This window comes from Rana temporaria, chromosome 6 (genome assembly GCF_905171775.1).
Source record: "Rana temporaria chromosome 6, aRanTem1.1, whole genome shotgun sequence".
Lineage (NCBI taxonomy): Eukaryota > Metazoa > Chordata > Amphibia > Anura > Ranidae > Rana > Rana temporaria.
The window spans coordinates 67769503-67789118 of record NC_053494.1 but is presented as its reverse complement, the minus strand read 5'-3'; the positions used below and the strand labels follow the sequence as shown (position 1 = coordinate 67789118).

At 44.6% G+C, this 19616-nt stretch overlaps 1 protein-coding gene across 3 annotated transcripts in view; it reads left to right on the top strand.

The window, feature by feature from the left end:
* Positions 1-19616, top strand: part of BMERB1 (bMERB domain containing 1) — a 449511-nt gene that overhangs the window by 404288 nt on the left and 25607 nt on the right. For 2 of the 3 annotated variants that reach the window (XM_040356925.1, XM_040356927.1), the window contains exon 6: positions 19027-19137. The exons of the other annotated variant lie outside the window; for it this stretch is intronic. In XM_040356925.1, the coding sequence (XP_040212859.1) occupies positions 19027-19137 (111 nt within the window). The remainder of the gene's footprint in view (positions 1-19026; positions 19138-19616) is intronic. 3 annotated transcript variants of the gene reach the window in all.

Below are 19616 nucleotides of genomic sequence, written 5' to 3'. Positions count from 1 at the left end.
ACATGAGAAAGTCATCCTACATGAGAAAGGCATCCGCCACTGTAATGTGCACCCTCTTTGGTCCCAGTATGCTGGTGCTCCCTCTTGTGTGGCTATGGCGGAGTTTGTGTTGCAACACTTTAAATGATGCGTCAATAAGCAGAAGCATCTGTATATTTAAATTTGGTACCTTTTACAGGCCTCCATTTGGAGCAAGTCTATCATACTAGATTGCCTCAATCTTCCAGCACTACCGCATATTTTCTTAGACAAGGAAGATCCACTCTGCTAAAATCTCATCAAAGCTTAAGGATAACACTGCTCTCCTTATTGATGCAGTACACTCATGGTTTAACACTAGACCAGGCTGAGTCTGCTCACCCTAAGGTCTCCATTAGGCTTGTCCCGATACCACTTTTTTGAGACCGAGTACAAGTACCGATACTTTTTTCCACGTACTCGCCGATACCGAATACCGATACTTTTTTTTCAATGTCATGTGGCAGTTTGACAGATGGGGACTGATAGGTGGCACTGATAGGCGGCACTTATGGGCACTGACTGGTGACTGGCGCTGATGGGCACTTATAGGTGGCTGGCACTGATAGGTGGCACTTGTGGGCACTGATTGCACTGACAGGTGGCTGGCACTGAAATGCTGCAAAAAATTACACTGAATTTATAAAAATAAAAATAAATGCTGCAACGCCCATCTTGGTACACCCTGCACTCCGCTGCAGCAAGCAGCAGCAGACATCTTGTTTCACCCAGCCCATATAGCTCAGGCTGGGTGTAACAAGATGTCTGCTGCTGCTTACTGCAGCTGAGTGCAGGGTGTACCAAGATGAGTGTAGGGACGTTCAGCCGCTGACATGTTACACAGACCCTACAGTGCAGACCCCCCTACAATACAGACCTCCCCCTTACAATATAGACCCCCCTACAATACAGATCCCCCCCTACAAAAAAGACACACCCCCCTCCTACAGCTACAGATCCCCCCCACTTCACACCCGTAATGCTGTAGGCTGTTAAGATGACCAGCGGGCGGCATGGCTGTGACAGGGAGGCAGTGACACACAGGCTGAAGCCTGGCTTTGCGGGGGGGGTCCGTGGCTCTGACGAATCTCGGCTGTGACTGTCTCACAGCCGAGCAGACCGCAGCTGCCTCCCCCTCCCCCTCCTCTGTGTATACTACAAGTGCTGTGCACAGTTCACAGCACTTGTAGTATACACAGAGGAGGGGGAGGCAGCTGCGGTCGGCTCGGCTGTGTGACAGTCACAGCCGAGATTTGTCTGAGCCGCGGCTGGGTCCCGGGTGTGACGGCGGACCCCCCCTCCCCCCGCAAAGCCAGGCTTAAGCCTGTGTGTCCCTGCCTCCCTGTCACAGCCATGCCGCACACTGTTCTCATCAGTCGCAGAAGCACCGGCCCGACACCCCCCTCTACAGCCAAACTCCGCCTGCACTCCCCGTCCTCTCCTGCCTTCCCCAGACACTGACTCCTCTCCGGCCACATTAAAAAAAAAAGTATCGGGGAAGCATCGGGAGCATTTGCGCGAGTACAAGTACTCGCGCAAATGCTCTGTATCGGTCCCGATACTAGTATCGGTATCGGGACAACCCTAATTCTGATATTACGTACGTTGCAAGAAATCACAACTACCATACATTCTCTTAAATAATATGAGGCCTGGTCCTGATGGTTATACATCATTATTTTATAAGACATTTTCTGATATTATTGTACCTCACTTCTATCCTTCAATTTCCTATGTCAAGGTCATACTTTCTCCCCAGAAAATTTAAGAGCTTTGATTATTATACTCACCAAACCTCATTAAGTTTTGGTCTAATTATTGCCTCATTTCACTTTAAAATAATTACATCCAAATTTTTGCCAAAATATTAGCTAATAGAATCAATACCTACCTAGGTGTACTTATCCACAAGGACCAAATAGGTTTTGTACCAAAAAGACAAGCCAGTGACAATATTCATAGAGCTCTACAATTTTTACATTTTACAAAAACTAGATCTCCTGCCTCTGCTTCTATCATTCGACATATGTAAAGCATTTGACTCCTTGACCTGGCCATATTAATTTTTTGTACTTCATAAATGGGGATTTGGAGATAATTTTCTAACTTGGATAATTGTCCTATATGCTAATCCCATTGCTTTAATCAAAAACGCTGTTTTTTCATCTACACCCTTTTCAATTCTTCGAGGCACTAGGCAGGGTTGCCCTTTATCTACTATCCTCTTTATTCTCTTTATATTATGCTGCGTACACACGACCGTTTTTAATGTCCTAGAAAAAACGAAGTTTTTCTCGATGCGATTCTTGTCAAGCCTGCCTTGCATACACACGATCGTGTAAAAAATGCTTGAGCAAAGCACGGTGACGTACAACACGTACTATAAAGGGGAAGTTCCATTTAGATGGCGCCACCCTGTTGGCTGGTTTTGCCGATTTTGTGTTGGTAAAAGTTTGGTGAGAGACGATTCGTGCTTTTCAGTCTTCGTGCCTTTCAGTCTGTTACAGCGTGACGAATGTGCTTATCTCCATTACAAACGCTAGTTTTACCAGAACGAGTGCTCCGTCTCATAACTTGCTTCTGAGCATGCATGTTTTTTTCCCGTCGTTAAAGCCTATACACGACCATTTTTTACGATGTGAAAAACGACGCGAAACTTTAGAGCATGTTCTAAATTTTTAATGCCCATTTTTCACATCGAGTAAAATGCTCTGGAGCATTCGTTTTTAATGACATTTAAAAAAAATTGCATTTTTCACGTCATGAAAAACTGTCGTGTGTACGCAGCATTAGACTTGGAACCTATAGCAATCAGTAGAATTGTCCCGATACCGATACTAGTATCGGGACCGATACTGAGCATTTGCACGAGTACTTGTACTCGCGCAAATGCTCCCGATGCCTGACCCGATACTTCCCCCCCCCCGAGAGCTAGTGGAGAGGGGGTGGAGAGGGGGCAGAGAGCGGAGCAAAGCAGTCCTCGTATGGAAGAGAGGAGAGCTGCTGCCGCCTAGTCCCTAAGACAAAGCAAAGTCCCCCCCCCTCCGCTGCCGACATCTAGTTGATCAGCGCTGGGAGGAACACAACAGCTTTCATTTGAATAGCTGTGTGTTCCCCGCCGCGCCTCATGTATAGACACTCCCCCTTGCCCAGAAACATCGATAGACATATCACCCGTCCCAGGATTGGACGGGTGATCTGTCTATCAAAGTGCCCGGGCAAGGGGGAGTGTCTATACATGACGAGGCACGGTGGGGAACACACAGCTATTCAAATGAAAGCTGTTGTGTTCCCCCAGCGCTAATCAACTAGATGTCGGCAGTGGCGGCGGGGGGGGGACTTGGTTTTCTCTTAGGGGACACAAGGCTGCATTAGGGACGTGGCTGCATTAGGGACGTGGCAGCATCTAGGGACGTGGCAGCATCTAGGGACGTGGCAGCATCTAGGGACGTGGCAGCATCTAGGGACAAGGCTGCATTTAGGGACACAAGGCTGCATTTAGGGACACAAGGCTGCATTTGGGGACACATGGCTGCATTTAAAAAAAGTATCGGTATCGGTGAGTACATGAAATAAAGTATCGGTACTTGTACTCGGTCCTAAAAAAGTGGTATCGGGACAACCCTAATCAGAATCAAGTGTTCTTTTTATATTTTGAAGGTAGAACAGGTAGCTTAGTTTGGTGAAAGAATTGTTCAGCAGAGTCAGTAGAAAATGTATTGTTGTGTGAACAAATTCTGAATTCTTTATTTTATCAAATATAAAGGTTAACATGTTACAAGTGCATATACCCTGTTTCCCCAAAAATAAGACCTACCCTGAAAATAAGACCTAGTTAAAAATGCTTGTAAAATCCTACAACCCACTCTATTACAGTAGTATATAATGTACAATGTGTGCGTTTCTTTAATATAATTATGGGGAAGAGAGCTCCGGCGGGTCACAGAAGAGCAGAATGGCACTATAACAAAGGTATTTGGCACAATTATATTACCTGAACACGCACATTGTACATTATATACTACTGTAATAGAGTGGATTGTAGGATTTTACAAGCATTTTAACTCAGTTCTCACTGGGGATTCCTGACAGGCAGGGAGGGAGAGGGGGAGAGAAGACAGCAGATTACATGGTAAGACCTACCCCGAAAATAAGCCCTACTGTGTCTTTTGTTGGCATAATTAATATAAGACCCGGGCTTATTTTCGGGGAAACACGGTAGTACAAAAATATTACAATATAGTATGCAAAAAAAAAAAGAAAGGACAACATTCCTATAAACCCTGTCATCTTCCGCTTTATATCATATTTTCATCCTGGTTTTATCAAGTTTAGAGCAATTGGGCCAGATTCAGAAAGGACTTATGACGGCGCAGCGCCATGTACGCCGTCGTAAGTCCTAATCTGGCCCGTCGTATCTATGCGACTGATTCTTAGAATCAGTTACGCATAGATATCCTTTAGATCCGACAGGCGTAAGTCTCTTACGCCGTCGGATATAAACTGCAATTTTTATTCCCCATTAGGTGGCGCTTCTGTCGATTTCTGCGTCGAGTATGCAAATTAGCTAGATACGCGAATTCACGAACGTACGCGGGGCCGACGCAGTAAAATTACGACGTTTGCGTTAGGCTTTTCCCGGCGTATAGTTGCCCCTGCTATATGAGGCGCAGCCAATGTTAAGTATGGCCGTCGTTCCCACGTTGAAATTTTAAAAAGTTACGTCGTTTGTGTAAGTCGTCCGTGAATGGGGCTGGACGTCATTTACGTTCACGTCGAAACCAATGACGTCCTTGCGACGTCATTTGGAGCAATGCACACTGGGATATTTTAGGGACGGCGCATGCGCAGTTCGTTCGGCGCGGGGACGCGTTTCATTTAAATAATACACGCCCCCTACCTTCCGAATTTGAATTCCGCCGGGTGATTTACGATACGCCGCCGCAACTTTACAGGTAAGTGCTTTGTGAATAAAGCACTTGCCTGAAAAACTTACGGCGACGTAACGTAAATCGGATACGTTACGCCGCCGCACAGATACGCCAGCTGTACCTGAATCTGGCCCATTGTTTTTTGAGGGATTAAAGTGGTTGTAAACCCTTGTGTTTTTTCACCTTAATGCATCCTATGCATTAATACATGTCCACTACGGCACCAAGGTCGCCAAACATTTTTTCTTGCAATAACATGCATATAAGCCTTTGAAATGAGCACCGATTGTGTCCCATAGACTTTAACAGTGTTCGCATGTTCGCACACATTTTTTGCCTGTTCACAAGTTCTGATGCAAACTGAACAGGGGGGGGGGGGGGGCTCATTCGGCTCATCCCTACTAATGGATATAATAACAAATAATTAACATTACAATTACGATGGGAAATCTCAAATATATATTTATAAAATATATTTGTAGAAAAGTAAGTAAACTAGTAAACATATATTGTCAAACAGGGATTTATGAATAGGTATTTAAAAAAAGCAATATAAATGTCAAGGCGATATAAGATCGACATTAGATGACTGACTAAAGAGATATAAGAGATATAAGGCATTGATCAAATGTTAAATCAAACATATATTTTGAGTGGAGGTTTACCATGTTAGTTTATAAAGTATGGTCATACCTTATATGTCTCATTACTATTATGATATCTTGTATTTAATTATATTATATATATCCTATATACTAACTTGAAGTGTATACGATGAAAGTGTATATAAAATTATGGAAGGGGTAGGAGAAGGAAAAAAAAAAAAAAAAAAAAGGAAGAGAGGAGTGGGGAGGGGAAAAAAATAAATAAAGATAAGTTAGTCGTTAAATCTGTGAATTAAGACGATCCAAGGCATTCTTGTAAACCTGTTTGCAGGAAAGGGTGTTGTCATCAGGTATTCCTCAAGCTTGAAGGAAAGTAGTGTTCCCTGAAGATGTCTGGAATGAGGATGTTGAGTTAGACATCATAGGAAGTGGTAAATGTAGTAGCTGAAAGCAGTAATAAACCTCTTCTGAAGTGCGAATTTGAAATAGGGTGTTTCCATGAGAAAAGTAAAGCTTGAGGTTCTCCCAAGCCCCAATAATATAAAAGTTTTGCATTCTGGAGAATAATGAGAGCTTGCCTTTTTTGGATAGTCGAATATGCTAAGTCAGCATAAAGGCTATATGGAAGATCTTGGAAGGACAAAGATTCTCGAGCAGCGTGAAGGAGGAGTTCTTGAGTGCGAAAGTAGGGAAGTTTAACAATGTCGTGTGGTTGACCATTACATTTCCATGGGCCAAAAGCTCTATGTGCTCTGTTTTCTCAGGACTATTAAGCACTACAGTAATATCATCTGTGCGTTTTCAAGGATTTCAGTGTGATGACCAGTTTCCCGGATGTCATGACACAGTTCAGTCATGATAGTATGTGATGTAGCCGCCAATTCTTCTCAAATGATGTCTCTCACTTGCATAAGGTTTTGATTAGCTAAATCTGAATCCACAAGAGGGTCAGGAGGAGAACTGTGAGGACTTGACATTTTCGCTGAAGCAGTCTTATTGAGATGGAGTGACATCTTATCTGATGTGTAGCATAATGAGGAGATGGAGGTATAGTCTTGGTGCTTATGTCCAGATGGCGGACTCATTTGAGAAGTAGCTAGTGGAGAAGGCTGTGGTAGATAAAATAAGTGACAGGAGCGAATCACCCTGGTAATTGATGGCAATGGATACCCGGTGAGTGCAGAGCAGTCCTACAGTGAATCCATCCTAGGCTGCTGCTCACATGTGCCCCCATTTGACATTGATTTGGATCTGAAGAGTCTGTATCTGGGGCCCCCTACCCCTCACTTCCTTAACCGTTCAGCAATAATACTAACAAGACAAAAGTGACCAGAGCCCAAAATCCTTTCTTAGTTCCCCCTATTTTAGCCATGGACTCAGTCCTGGGGTAAAATACTAGCCCATCCTTGGCCTCTGGAGGCACTATCCTGCCTTTGGAGTGCCAAGAAGCTTTTCCATATGTGGAAGTTATATCGCCTTTTCACCACATGTAAAGAGTGCCCCATTGTCCTCTGTAATGACTTGAGAGTGAATAGCAACACCATATTCACTATATGCCCCTCTTTTGTATTTATACATGGTGATCATATCCCACTTAATCAGTTCAGCTAATCATTCCACATAGCTGCCTCTTGTCAGTTTTGGTTGTGCTTTACTGCACTTTTTCCAGTTCTCCAATTTCCTTTTTGTGAACTGAACTACATATTCCAGGTGAGGTTTTACTAATGATTTGTACTAGGGTTGTCCAGATACCGATACCAGTATCGGTATCGGGACCGATACCGAGTATTTGCGGGAGTACTCGTACTCGCGCAAATACCCCCGAAACCTAAATAGAATACTTTTTCCCCCCCGCCGCTGCCGCCGCATCGCGACGCATTGGTTAAACGGCGCGCGGGAACATCACAACTTTCATTTGAATAGCTGTAGTGTTCCCGCGCGTATAGACACTCCCCCTTGCTCGGGATTGGATGGGTGATCGTGATCTGTCCAATGCCGAGCAAGGGGGAGTGTCTATACGCGCAGGCAAAACAGCTATTCAAATGAATGCTGTGATTTTCTCCATGCGGCGGCTTTCGGCGGCAAAGGTATGGGGGAAATGGCTGGAGGGACATGGCTGCATATGTGAGGGACATGGCTAGAGGGACATGGCTGCATATGTGAGGGAGGGGAAAAAAGCAGGTCATAAGCACATTAGAGGTTTAGGACGAAGGTCCATTTTAAGTTTAAATTAAAACACAAAATCACACTTTTTGCATTTTGGCACAAAGCAGCGGCTCTGCACCGACACCAATTTATGATGGCCCGAGTATGTTTGTGCATGAAATGTAGAAATTGAATCAACAAACTTATTAGGATATCTTTTTAAACTTGAATGTCTTTATTTAGCAATAAACAAAATATTTGTAATAAATCACCATCACTTCTAGTTTAGCCCTTGTGAAGTCTCATAGATAAGGTGCGGTCATTTGAACTAATTCCCCAATATGTGATGCACACTAAGGTCTATTTTAGACTTTGCCACATATATTTATAGCAGGATTTCTGAACCATTTTACCTCGGAGGAACCATTGGAAAAAGTTTTAGACCTCAGGGAACTCCTAAAGTATATTTCAGATCAAAATCTCACAGAACATTGGTGAAACTTGTACATGTTTTTTTTTTTCTGCAGAGATGCTCAGTTCGGAATCAAAGTTGACATAAGCAGTGTAAAGGATGACAGTGGAGCAGAGTAGATATGTGCAGAACAGCAACATTTTTTTTGTTTTGGATATATTTTTTATGTTACTAATCTTGTTTCATGTTTCGGAATACTTTTTGGTTAAATTTATTTTCTTTATTAATTTTCTAACGAATTCCAAGTTTTCGCAACGTCAAAAAATGATCAACCAATCTGAATTCTGTGTGAATAGCTGGTTGTTAACCATTTCAGCTCCATTACAACAAAAACCATCAGAGATATTGATGAAGGCAACTTCATCACGATCTATAAAACGAGGATTAATAGGGGATCTCTACTTGATGCTCCTAAATGTGGAGAGGGCAGATGTGCAGGGGAATAGCTTTGTACATTGGCAAAAAGACCTGGTAGATCTTAGTGAGGAGGAATGGAAGGAGGCTATGGAGGTTCTACCTAAAGTTTCTATCTCATTATCGCAGCAATTAACACAGCTTTTTATACTACATAGAACAGCCCTCAAAATTTGCACTCGCCTGCTCGCATTTGGCGAGTGAATTTATGAGCAGTGCGAGTATGTATTTAGTTCCCCTCCCGCCGTGCGGCCAGTACAATATGTATTCTACAGCTGCACTGGATCACACATTTCTGCCTTGCAGAGCGAGCTTTGCAAGGAAGTGTCCTGCACAGGCTAGCAGCAGCTTTGTGAAAATAAATTTACCTGGACAGGACAGCTGCGCCGTTTGGAACTGCCCCTCTCTATTTCCCATAGGCTAGCAGCTTTGCAACAAGTGTACCAGCTGCTTGGGACCACCCCTCTCCACTTCCCATACATCCGAGGAGTGCACCGATGCCTGACACCCCTGGCTGCAGGACAATCGTATGTGATAATGTGACAGTCTGTTGTGATGTTCTGGAGGCATTGGGGGATTGAACGAGACGTTTGGTGGGAGTAAGGGGGAATTGAGAGAACATATGTGCTGGATTGAGGGGGGGGGGCATTGGTCTGAATCACCCCCCCATTATACTAATGCCCCCAATTCTGCCCCCCCGCCCCCATTCTATCATACCTTCATACCTATGCCTCCAATTACGCCCCCCCCCCCCAATCTATCATTCCTATGCCTCAAATCCTGTCCCCCCCCATCTATCATACCATATAATAGATGGGGGGAGTGGAATTGGAGGCATAGCTATGATAGAATGGGGGAGAGTGGCGGAATTGGAGGCATAGATATGAAGGTATGATAGAATGGGGGGAGGGTTGCGGAATTGGAGGCATAGGTATGAAGGTATGATAGAATGGGAGAGGGGGGGCAGAATTGGAGGCATAGGTATGCTGGTGAGGGGGGGTTGGAAGACTAGGTGCAATGGGGGAGGCATTGCAGGTAGAGGTGCAATGGGGGAGGCGTTGCAGGTAGAGGTGTACTGGGGGGAGGCGTTGCAGGTAGAGGTGTACTGGGGGAAGGCGTTGCAGGTAGAGGTGTACTGGGGGAAGGCGTTGCAGGTAGAGGTGTACTGGGGGGAGGCGTTCCAGGTAGAGGTGTACTGGGGGGAGGCGTTGCAGGTAGAGGTGTACTGGGGGGAGGCGTTGCAGGTAGAGGTGTATGGGGGGAGGCATTGCAGGGGCGTGTTTAGGGGTGGAGAAGGTAGGGATTGGGTGGGGCAAAAGGTGGCGAGAAACTTTAAAGGCCTGGCTAGTAGCTCAGGACTTGAAATTTTGAGGCCTGACATAGAACACATTATACTCCACAAAAATTATATGCTTGGGGAAAATATATATCCCCTCTATGTCCGAGATGCTTCCTATCTAATGGAACCTTAATCCATATGCTTTGGCGTTGTCCGAAGCTTCGTAAATACTGGGAGAAAGTATTCCAGACACTGAATACATTATGTCATACAGAAATACCTTGTGCACCTAAAATAGCAATATTGGGGATAGTCCCAGTTGGAGCCTTGCCTATAGAGATGAATGAATGAATGAATGAAAAACTTATAAAGCGCGGCGCATGCGAACTGAATCGCTTCTGGGCGCTAGTTGTTCGTGTCTCATGACATCAAAAGAGCAGAGTTTTGATCTGTCTTCTGAAAGTCAGGTGGTTTTCCTCCAACCGAATGCTGGTTGGTAAAGCGTTCCACAGTCTAGGACCCTGAAAAGCAAACCTTCTTTCTCCTTTGGACTTGTATTTGGTTTTTGGTACCCTGACCAGATTTTGGTCTGTGGATCGCAGAACGCGATTCGAATTGTGAGGTTCTATCTTGTCGCAAAGATATTGCGGAGCCTTCCCATGGATGCACTTATGTGTCAGGCAGAGTGCTTTAAATGCAATTCTGTCTTTTACTGGCAGCCAGTGAAGGGTTCTCAACGAAGGTGAGATTGATTCCCATTTTTTTTCCCCAGTCACCAGTCTGGCGGCCGTATTCTGAACGACTTGCAGACGGGAGATTTGGTACTTTGGGAGTCCGAGGTACAGGGCGTTAGCATAGTCCAGTCTGGAATTCACGATTGTTCCCACCACGACTGCTACGTCTTCTTTGGGGATAAATGGAATAAGTCTGCGTAGTAGGCGCAACAGATGGTGCGCTCCGCTGACTACTGACCCTATTTGTGCGTCCATTGTCATGAAGGTGTCGAAGATGACCCCGAGACTTTTGACTTTGGAGCTAGGGGTGATGATTTGGCCCAGAATGGGCGGGGGTGTCCAGGTTGTTGCCAGTTGACTCTTTCGGCTGGCGTGAAACATAAGGAGTTCTGTTTTTGAACTGTTGAGTTTAAGATAACTCTTTGTCATCCAGTTTTCTATCAAAGAGAGACATTTCTCTAAACTGGGATGATGATCCTTTTTGTTGCAGATGCGAAAATACAGTTGCGTATCGTCTGCATAAGAGTGATAGAGTAGTTCTTGGCTACTGATAATATCAAAGAGAGGGCGAAGATAGATGTTGAAAAGCACCGGTGACAGGGGGGATCCTTGGGGGACTCCACATGACACCGTGCGCTTTTCCGACGTGAAAGAACCCAATTTAACTGTTTGTGATCGGTTTTCAAGAAAGGAAGAAAACCATGGTAAATCACCTTCTGCGACTTCTGCTACCTTGGCTAGTCGCATCAGTAACAGTTTGTGGTCTACCATGTCAAAGGCTGCGCTTAGGTCCAGCAGAACCAGGAGACAAGATTCTCCTTCGTCTGCGGCCTCGAAGGGCATCGTCCCATATTTTGAGTAAGGCCGTTTCTGTCCCGTGTTCGGGACGGAAGCCTGATTGTAATGGATCCAGTAGATTGTGGGTATCTAGATGCTGTTGCAGCTGTTGTACCACTACTTTCTCCATTATCTTGGAGAGAACATTTAGGCCTGTTATGGGACGGCGGTGAGTTGGGTCCTTGGGATCCAGGTTAGTTTTTTTCAAGATGGGCTGGATTGTGCCCTCTTTCAACAGGGATGGCACTGTGCCTTCCTTAAATGACTGGTTTATAAGCTGTGTGATGGGTGGTGCCAGGATGTCGGCACATTCCTTCAGCAGTTTGGTGGGGATGATATCATTGGGCGATGTGCTGTTCCGCAAAGCACCAATGATATTTTTTGTGGTATCGATGGAGATCGGTTCCAGAGTGAACTTTGTTGATTGTAGAGCGTTTCTGTGGGTGTTTTGTGGTTGATTGACGGTGGGGTTGAGGGGGGTATTGTTTTGCAAGATGCTTTCCCGGATTCTTTCAATTTTGTTGATGAAGAAATCCGATAGTTCATTACAGAACTCTTGGGTGTCTGAGTTGGGGACTTCAAGACATCCTGGATTCATGGTCTGGGTGACCATCTTGAAGAGTTCGCGGGGGCGGTTTAGGGCGCTGTTAATCGCCATAGAAAAATGATGTTTCTTGGCTTTGAAGATTTCTTTATGATATCGTGTTGTTATTGCCTTGTAGATGATGAGGTTATCCTCTGCAGGGCTTCTTTTCCAGGCGGCTTCCGCCCTTCTGCGCTCTTGCTTCAGAAGCGACAGCTGGTTGTTGAACCAGCCAGACTTTCTTTTTCAGGTGCAGGCTTTGTGTTTCGGTGCTACTAAATCAGCTAACTGTAGCAGGGCTGCGTTTATGGCATCCAGTGTATCTGCGGCTGTTTGATGTGGATGGATTGTTTTGATTCTGTTTCCCAAGGTAGATTTAAAGAGTTCCGAATGGAGCTTCTTCTGAGATCTAGCCCAGTGTATTGTCACCGGCTTGGGTGCTTTTATCACTAGGGGAATTTTGGAGATTATGAAATTGACTGCATGGTGGTCTGTCCATGGCAATGGTTCATTTTCTAAAATGCTTATTTTCAGATTTTGTCTGAAAATTAGGTCTAGTGTGTGACCTGAAGCATGTGTTGGCCCGCATATAAGTTGCTGTAGCCCTAATCCCTCCAGGTGATCGATGCAGGCGTCCGCAATGGGATCCTGTGCGGAGTTGGCCCACAGATTAAAGTCCCCGAGCAGCAAAAGGTGTTTGCTGTTAAGGGTATAAGTGGATATAAACTCCGTTAAAGATGGCAAAAACTGCGATTTTGGCCCAGGTGGCCTATAGCAGAGGAGAATGTGAACAGTCTTCTGGGGGGAAGTTTGAAGTTGAAGAGTAAGGGTTTCCATGAATGGAAGAGGATTTTGAAGGGCTGGCTTAGTGATTGTAATGTGATTCTTGTGGATCACCGCCAGGCCTCCTCCTCTTTGCCCTATTCTGTTTTCCGTTATAATGCCATAGTTTTCTGGCACCAATTCTCCGAGAATGGTGTTGCAGTCGTCTGAGAGCCAGCTTTCTGTAATAAAGAGGCAGTCTAGATCGTTTTGTAGTAAGAAATCGTGGATTTCTAATCGGTGTTTTACTGCCGATCTTGTGTTGATCAAAGCACATGATATGTGCTTGAGCTGGGTTAAATAGTTTACATTTTTGATGGTCGATCGTCGATCGAATCTCAAAAGTTGCTCTATTTTTAAGGCCTTTTTGGTGACGGCTGGTAATGCTGTTGCGAATTGTCTCAGACCCCGAATAGAGTCCGCAGAGTATCGCAGATTAGCCATTGTTGCCAGTCACATTGTCGTCAGTCTTTCCTAATTGCGGCGGCCGCGAATGAGGCCTGGTCTGGCGCGGATGCGGGAAGAGCCGCGAGACGCCGGACATGATGGGTGGAAGACTGTCCAAGTGAGCCGTCACTCGTTGAGTCTTCTCTCCCCGATTGGTCCAGAGGAAGGCGAAAAACCCCAGGCGTGCTGTGCCAATCTGCAGCGATCGGGGGAAAAAATTCCTTCCTGACCCCTTAACGGCGATCGGTGCAACCCTGGATCAATTGGCTAGGGGGGTGTGGGGGGGGGGGGTCTTAGTCCTGTTTTTTTGGGCTGTGTCTGCAGCACCTGAGAGCTAAGAGGACCCTGCCTGGCTGCACTATCCCTGGGGAGAGCCGACTCGTTTGAGAGCGTCCTGCTCTCACTATCCCTGGGGTGAGCAGACTAAGATGAGAGAGTCTGCTGCACCGCTGAATCTATATAGCAAGAGTTCCAACTTTATTAGCTGCAAGCTTGTTCTGGATCAGTGATTGAAAAAAAATAATGAAGACTCCTGTCTTACCTCCTGTTTCAAACTCCTGGTTTTTAACTCAGGCACTTTTGATCAAAGAATGCACTTCTGATCAGAGAGTCCACATGTGAAGCCACCATCATTGGGAGCCAGCTCCTCTGGGAGCTTGTACAGCCACTTTATACTCACCTGTGAAGACCTGTGAACAAACACACACCTGTGAACAATTAAACCCTCCCCTTAATTAGCAGAAAGGAAAAAGAAAAAAAGCTGTTTAAAAAGTGTCAGAGAAAAAGAGGGGAAAAAAAATCTGCAAGCAGAAGCAGATAATAGCCAACTCCTGGTTTTTAACTCAGGCACTTTTGATCAAAGAATGCACTTCTGATCAGAGAGTCCACATGTGAAGCCACCATCATTGGGAGCCAGCTCCTCTGGGAGCTTGTACAGCCACTTTATACTCACCTGTGAAGACCTGTGAACAAACACACACCTGTGAACAATTAAACCCTCCCCTTAATTAGCAGAAAGGAAAAAGAAAAAAAGCTGTTTAAAAAGTGTCAGAGAAAAAGAGGGGGAAAAAAATCTGCAAGCAGAAGCAGATAATAGCCAACTCCTGGTTTTTAACTCAGGCACTTTTGATCAAAGAATGCACTTCTGATCAGAGAGTCCACATGTGAAGCCACCATCATTGGGAGCCAGATGAGATGAATAGGATGTGGACTAGAACCCTTTATTTAGCTTGTAAGATTATTTTACAGAAATGGATTGATATAGCACTATGGAGCAATGGTGTAATAAGGTTAACTTTTTAATATAAAGAGAAAAATTGGCTTATAAACATAGGGGAGTTCCCCATAAATGTAATACAATATGGTCCTACTGGCTTGATCCCGGCAATTTGTTCTACGATGGTATGAGCAGGGAGTGGGGAGAGGAGGGGGGAATGGGGGAACGGAGGTAGGAAATAGACCTGTAATAAATTTAGAAGTAAAGATTGAAATTAACGACATATAAGGCTGCATTCACACCTGAGCGTAGGGCGTTCGGTCGTTTTTTCGGGCGTTTTTTTTCGCGCGTATTCATGCTTATTTGCGCGTTTGCATACAGCGTCGTGCGACGTTTTTGTACTTCGGCGTTTCTTATTTTAGCCAATAGGAAAAATTATCATCTTTTCATCACTTGTTGCTATGTTGGTAGATTGTTTTTAATCTTCTGCATGGGCGACAAGTTCTATTGATTAAAGTGACGAAACGCCCATAGCAAACGCCCGTTGTTGCGCGATACGCTCAATACGCGCGTTTCCCATTACTTCCTATGGGGAAAAAAAAACGCTCAAACGCCGCTGTCGCGCGATTCGCGCGACAAAAAAAGGTCCGGGACTTGTTTGAGCTTCGCGCGACAGGCGTTTGGGCGTTCAGGTGTGAACAGTCACCATAGGGAATAATGTTAATTCTCCCCTCTGGCGTTTGTGAGCAGTGCGCTTCAGGCGTAAAAACGCCTAGGTGTGAATGGGGCCTAAGAGGTGAATGTTTAATGTTTATTGTTGTATAGTTTTGTTTGATGTTTAATGTTGTTGAGCTTCTCCTTTTTTTCTTTTCTTTTCTTTTCTCTTCCATGAATGGTTATTTCCATTCTGATGGAATAGATAATTATTATAACACTGGATTGTATTAAGACTTTTGTATCTATTATTATATGTAAATGGGAAGACCTCATTTTTCTTACTATGTATACAAAGAGCAATAACAAAAGTAAAATAAAAATTATGTGATTTAAAAAAATAATAATTCAGCTCCAGAAGGTTTAGCCCCCTTTCATGACCAGGCCATTTTTGTGATTTAGAACTGCGTTACTTTAACTGAGAATTGCACGGTCATGCAACACTACACTCAAATAATTTTTTCTCATTTTTTTCCCACAAATAGAGCTTTCTTTTGGTGGTATTTGATCACCTCTGCGGTTATTTTTTACGCTATAAACAAAAAAAAATTACAATTGTGAAAATAAAAAACAATATTTTTTACATTGTGCTATAAAACATACCCAATAATCTTTTTTTTTTTTTTTATCTAATTTCTTCATCAATTTAGGCTAATATGAATTCTGCTACATATTTTATTATTTTTTTAAATCCCAATAAGCATCTACAAAATATAGGATTTTTATATTTTGTATTTATTTTTTACTAGTAATGGCAGCGATCAGCAACTTCTAGTGGGACTGCAATATTGCGGAAAACCGATCTGACACCCAACTGACACTTTTGACACTATTTGGGGTACAGTGAGACTAATATAGTGATCAGTGCTAAAACAATATTCACTGTCGCTGTACTAATAACATTGGCTGGAAAGGGGTTAACATCAGGGGCGATCTGATTAACTGTGTTAAGGGTTAACTGTGTGCCTAGGTTGTGCTTATTGTGGGGGAAGTGCTTTGACTAGGGAAAGGCAAAGATCCATTTTCCTGCTTTGAAGAAACACAGGATCAGTGCCTTCCTTTCTGATAGAAAGACAATCTGCCTTGTTTGCATAGGCAGATTGCCGTTCTTCCTGTGTCCTGTGTAATCGGCGAATGCCAGCGGATATTGAGTCCGTGGTAACCGCTGCTGGGCTCCTGCTGCATGTAATCACAGCGGATACGAGTCACCGGCGTCGCGTGCCTTAGACCCAAAATGTGTCAGATCATGTACTAGGTATGTGATCTGGCGCAGAGTGGCCTCCTTGCTGCAGTATATCTGTGCCAAGGAGGTGGGTCGTTAAGTGGTTACACAGTGGGCAAGGAACTGCCGCATCCGTAACAACTGATGATTCATCAGCTTTCAATGAGCTTCCCCCACTGATAGCTGAAATGTAAACAAAACAATGCGGGCAATAAAATAATTCATTAAAAAACTGCGTAGGGTCCCCCTAAATCCATATACCAGGCCTTTATCCGAGCATGCAGCCTGGCAGGCCAGGAAAGAGGCGGGACAAGCGAGTGCCCTTCCGATTGCTGATCAAGACACAGAGGGGTCCCTCGGCTCCCCCTCTTCACACAGTGAGTGACTGCCTCCAGACTGCTCCCTCTCCTATATCCACTGAATCCCTGATTGGGAGGACAATAGATGGAATGTTTCTCACTCCTATCCATGATCCACTGGCTTTCTTAGATTTATGTGCCAGTGTAAACTCTGACTGCCCCCTTACGCCCGATGACTTTCGTTCTATGATGGCTGCCTTCTCCTAAATGCTATCGAGAGGCCTGGCTCAAACTGCAGCCCGGATAACATCTTCTATACATGCTGACCTGCAGCAACTGGGGTCTAGGATGGAAGTTATAGAAAAGAAAGCTGACCAATCTGTCGCAAAAATTAACCAAAACGCAGCTAGAATTCAGATGTCCAAGACCAATTAGAAATCACACTATCCAAAATTGATGACCTTGAAAACAGATCCAGGCGCTATAGCTTCAGGTTAAGAGGACTTCCTGAATCTGTGAAAGAGGTACATCCAGCTATTCGGTCATTTATTAAAGGACATAATTCCAGACATTCCGGACCTAGACAGGGCTCATAGAGCCTTACAACTGCCACGTACAGATGGTCTCCCAAGGGACATCATAGTCAAGCCCCACTTTTACGCAGTGAAAGAAGAAGTCTCAAACTTCCCGAAAAGCTTGTTTTCCAAGGACATCCAATTCAGATCTTTGCGGATATCTCCCCTTACACCGTACAGAAATGGCGGTCGCTGAAACCGCTCCTTCAAGTTTTGGCTCAAAAAGAAATCTCTTAAGCCCTGTACACACGATCGGATATCTGATGGAATCTAATCCGATGGATTTTTTCGTCCGATATCCGATGAAGCAGACTTTCATCAGTCTTGCCTACACACCATCAGTCAAAAATCTGATCGTGTCCAAACGCGGCGGCGTACAACACTACGACGAGCCGAAAAAAATGAAGTTCAATGCTTCCAAGCATGCGTCGACTTGATTCTGAGCATGCGTAGATTTTTGACAATGGAGTTCCATACAGACGATCTGAGTTTTCTATTGTTTATTTTTCCATAGGAAAAATTTAAAACATGTTCTATTTTTTTTTACACCGATGGAAATAAAACTGATGGGGCCCTCACACGATCGGTTTGTCCGATGAAAATAGTCCATCGGTCGGTTTTCAGCGGACAAACCGATCATGTGTACAGTGCTTAACAGATGGTCCTTTCCGTTTCGTCTGAATTTCTCCTATCACAACAAAGGACATCTACATCTACTACACCCGTGTCTGATATTGCAGGAAATTCATTCTCCATCCACCAGCAGAGGTCCGTCCTCATCCACAAAAGAGACTATCGCCCCCCAGTCCTCTTACTTCCGTCTGGCAGAAGCAACAGCCCAAGAGGTCAAAGGAATCCCAGCCACCATGACGACATCGCTCCAGTTGACCTCATCATCATGTTTGCTTCATTCTTCCTTGACTGGACCACTTGGAAGTCCCCTCACATTCTTTGTCTGATGCTCCCCACCCTGGATGTTTGCTACCCTTTTTCTCTTCTCTTTTTTGAGGGACATAATTTGGGGGCAGGACAGGGAGTGGGGACTAAGTCCGACGTTTTATTTTGTCTTGTTTCTCAAAAAGTTTAGTTACATGTTACTTTGCTGATGCAGGTGGGGCTCATTACCCCATATGGGTCAGATTCTGACCTAATATTGTCTCTGTGTGTTTATAATGTACTTAATGACAGGCTCTGGGGCCTTCTCCATATTAGTGGGGAGTCCTGGGCCCTGTTAACAGTCATCAGATATTCTTTATTTTCACTAGAATGTTGTATAGGGCCATGTAGGTATGGTTACCTTATCGCCCATGGTCTTCCCGGTGGGGCACTATAAATTGCGGTTGCCGCCCATGATGGGGGCTTTAGGGAGGTGGGGGGACCATTGTACAGTCCTGATCCTAACCAAGTTTTTCCAGTTAATGGCACTCTGTTCAGTTGATTACATTACCTCATCCTCAGGATTTTTTAAGGTGGGGTGACAGTAGTGGCTTCAATGCACCTCTGTCTCTGAGGGACATATATTTTCCTTTTGGAGACAGATTGATGTTCCCATCTCCAAGGGTCATTGACCTTTTCAGGTCACGGGATGGGGAGTGGCAGGTTCCTTCCCAACCCGGGTGGGTTTAGGGGGTTTCTGTTTTAAGCCGTTCACTTACTAGCTGCCTTCATTGCCTTACTACTTTCTCTATTTAATGTCTCCTATTTCTTTCCCAGCACCTCTTTCTCAACAGTTCTACCAGGAAGTTCAATCGCTCCCATTCCCAGGGTCGGAGTTCAAGCAGGTCTGCTGTGATTCCTTGATGCCAGGCATTATGTCCAAAATTGGTGAGCAATAAAAAAAATTCCGAGTTTACTTTCCCTCTGACCCATGGCTAACTTTAGGTCTACCAACACAATCATTAAGATTAACTCCCACAACGTACATGGCCTTAACTCCTCAGTTAAGAGATGGAAAGTTTTCCAATTCTATTATTCCCTAAAATACGATGTTCTCTTCCTACAGGAGACTCACTTCCCCATATCGTACAACCCAACCTTTATCCACCAGAATTATCCCCAGTTCTTCCTAGCCAACGCTAGGAAAGAAAGTTGCGATATGCTTCTCCAAACGTCTGAATTTCTCCCCCTCAAGGGTGCTCAAGGATCCGGAGGGATGACATCTCCTAGTTGTAGGCACTATTGATGGAGAGATGTCGTCTATTATGCACCAAAGGCCAAGCCAAATTTTTCAAATCCCTGAAACAATCACTACAGTCTCACTTTGAGCACACAGTGGTTTTCTGAGGCAATTATAACATAGCCTT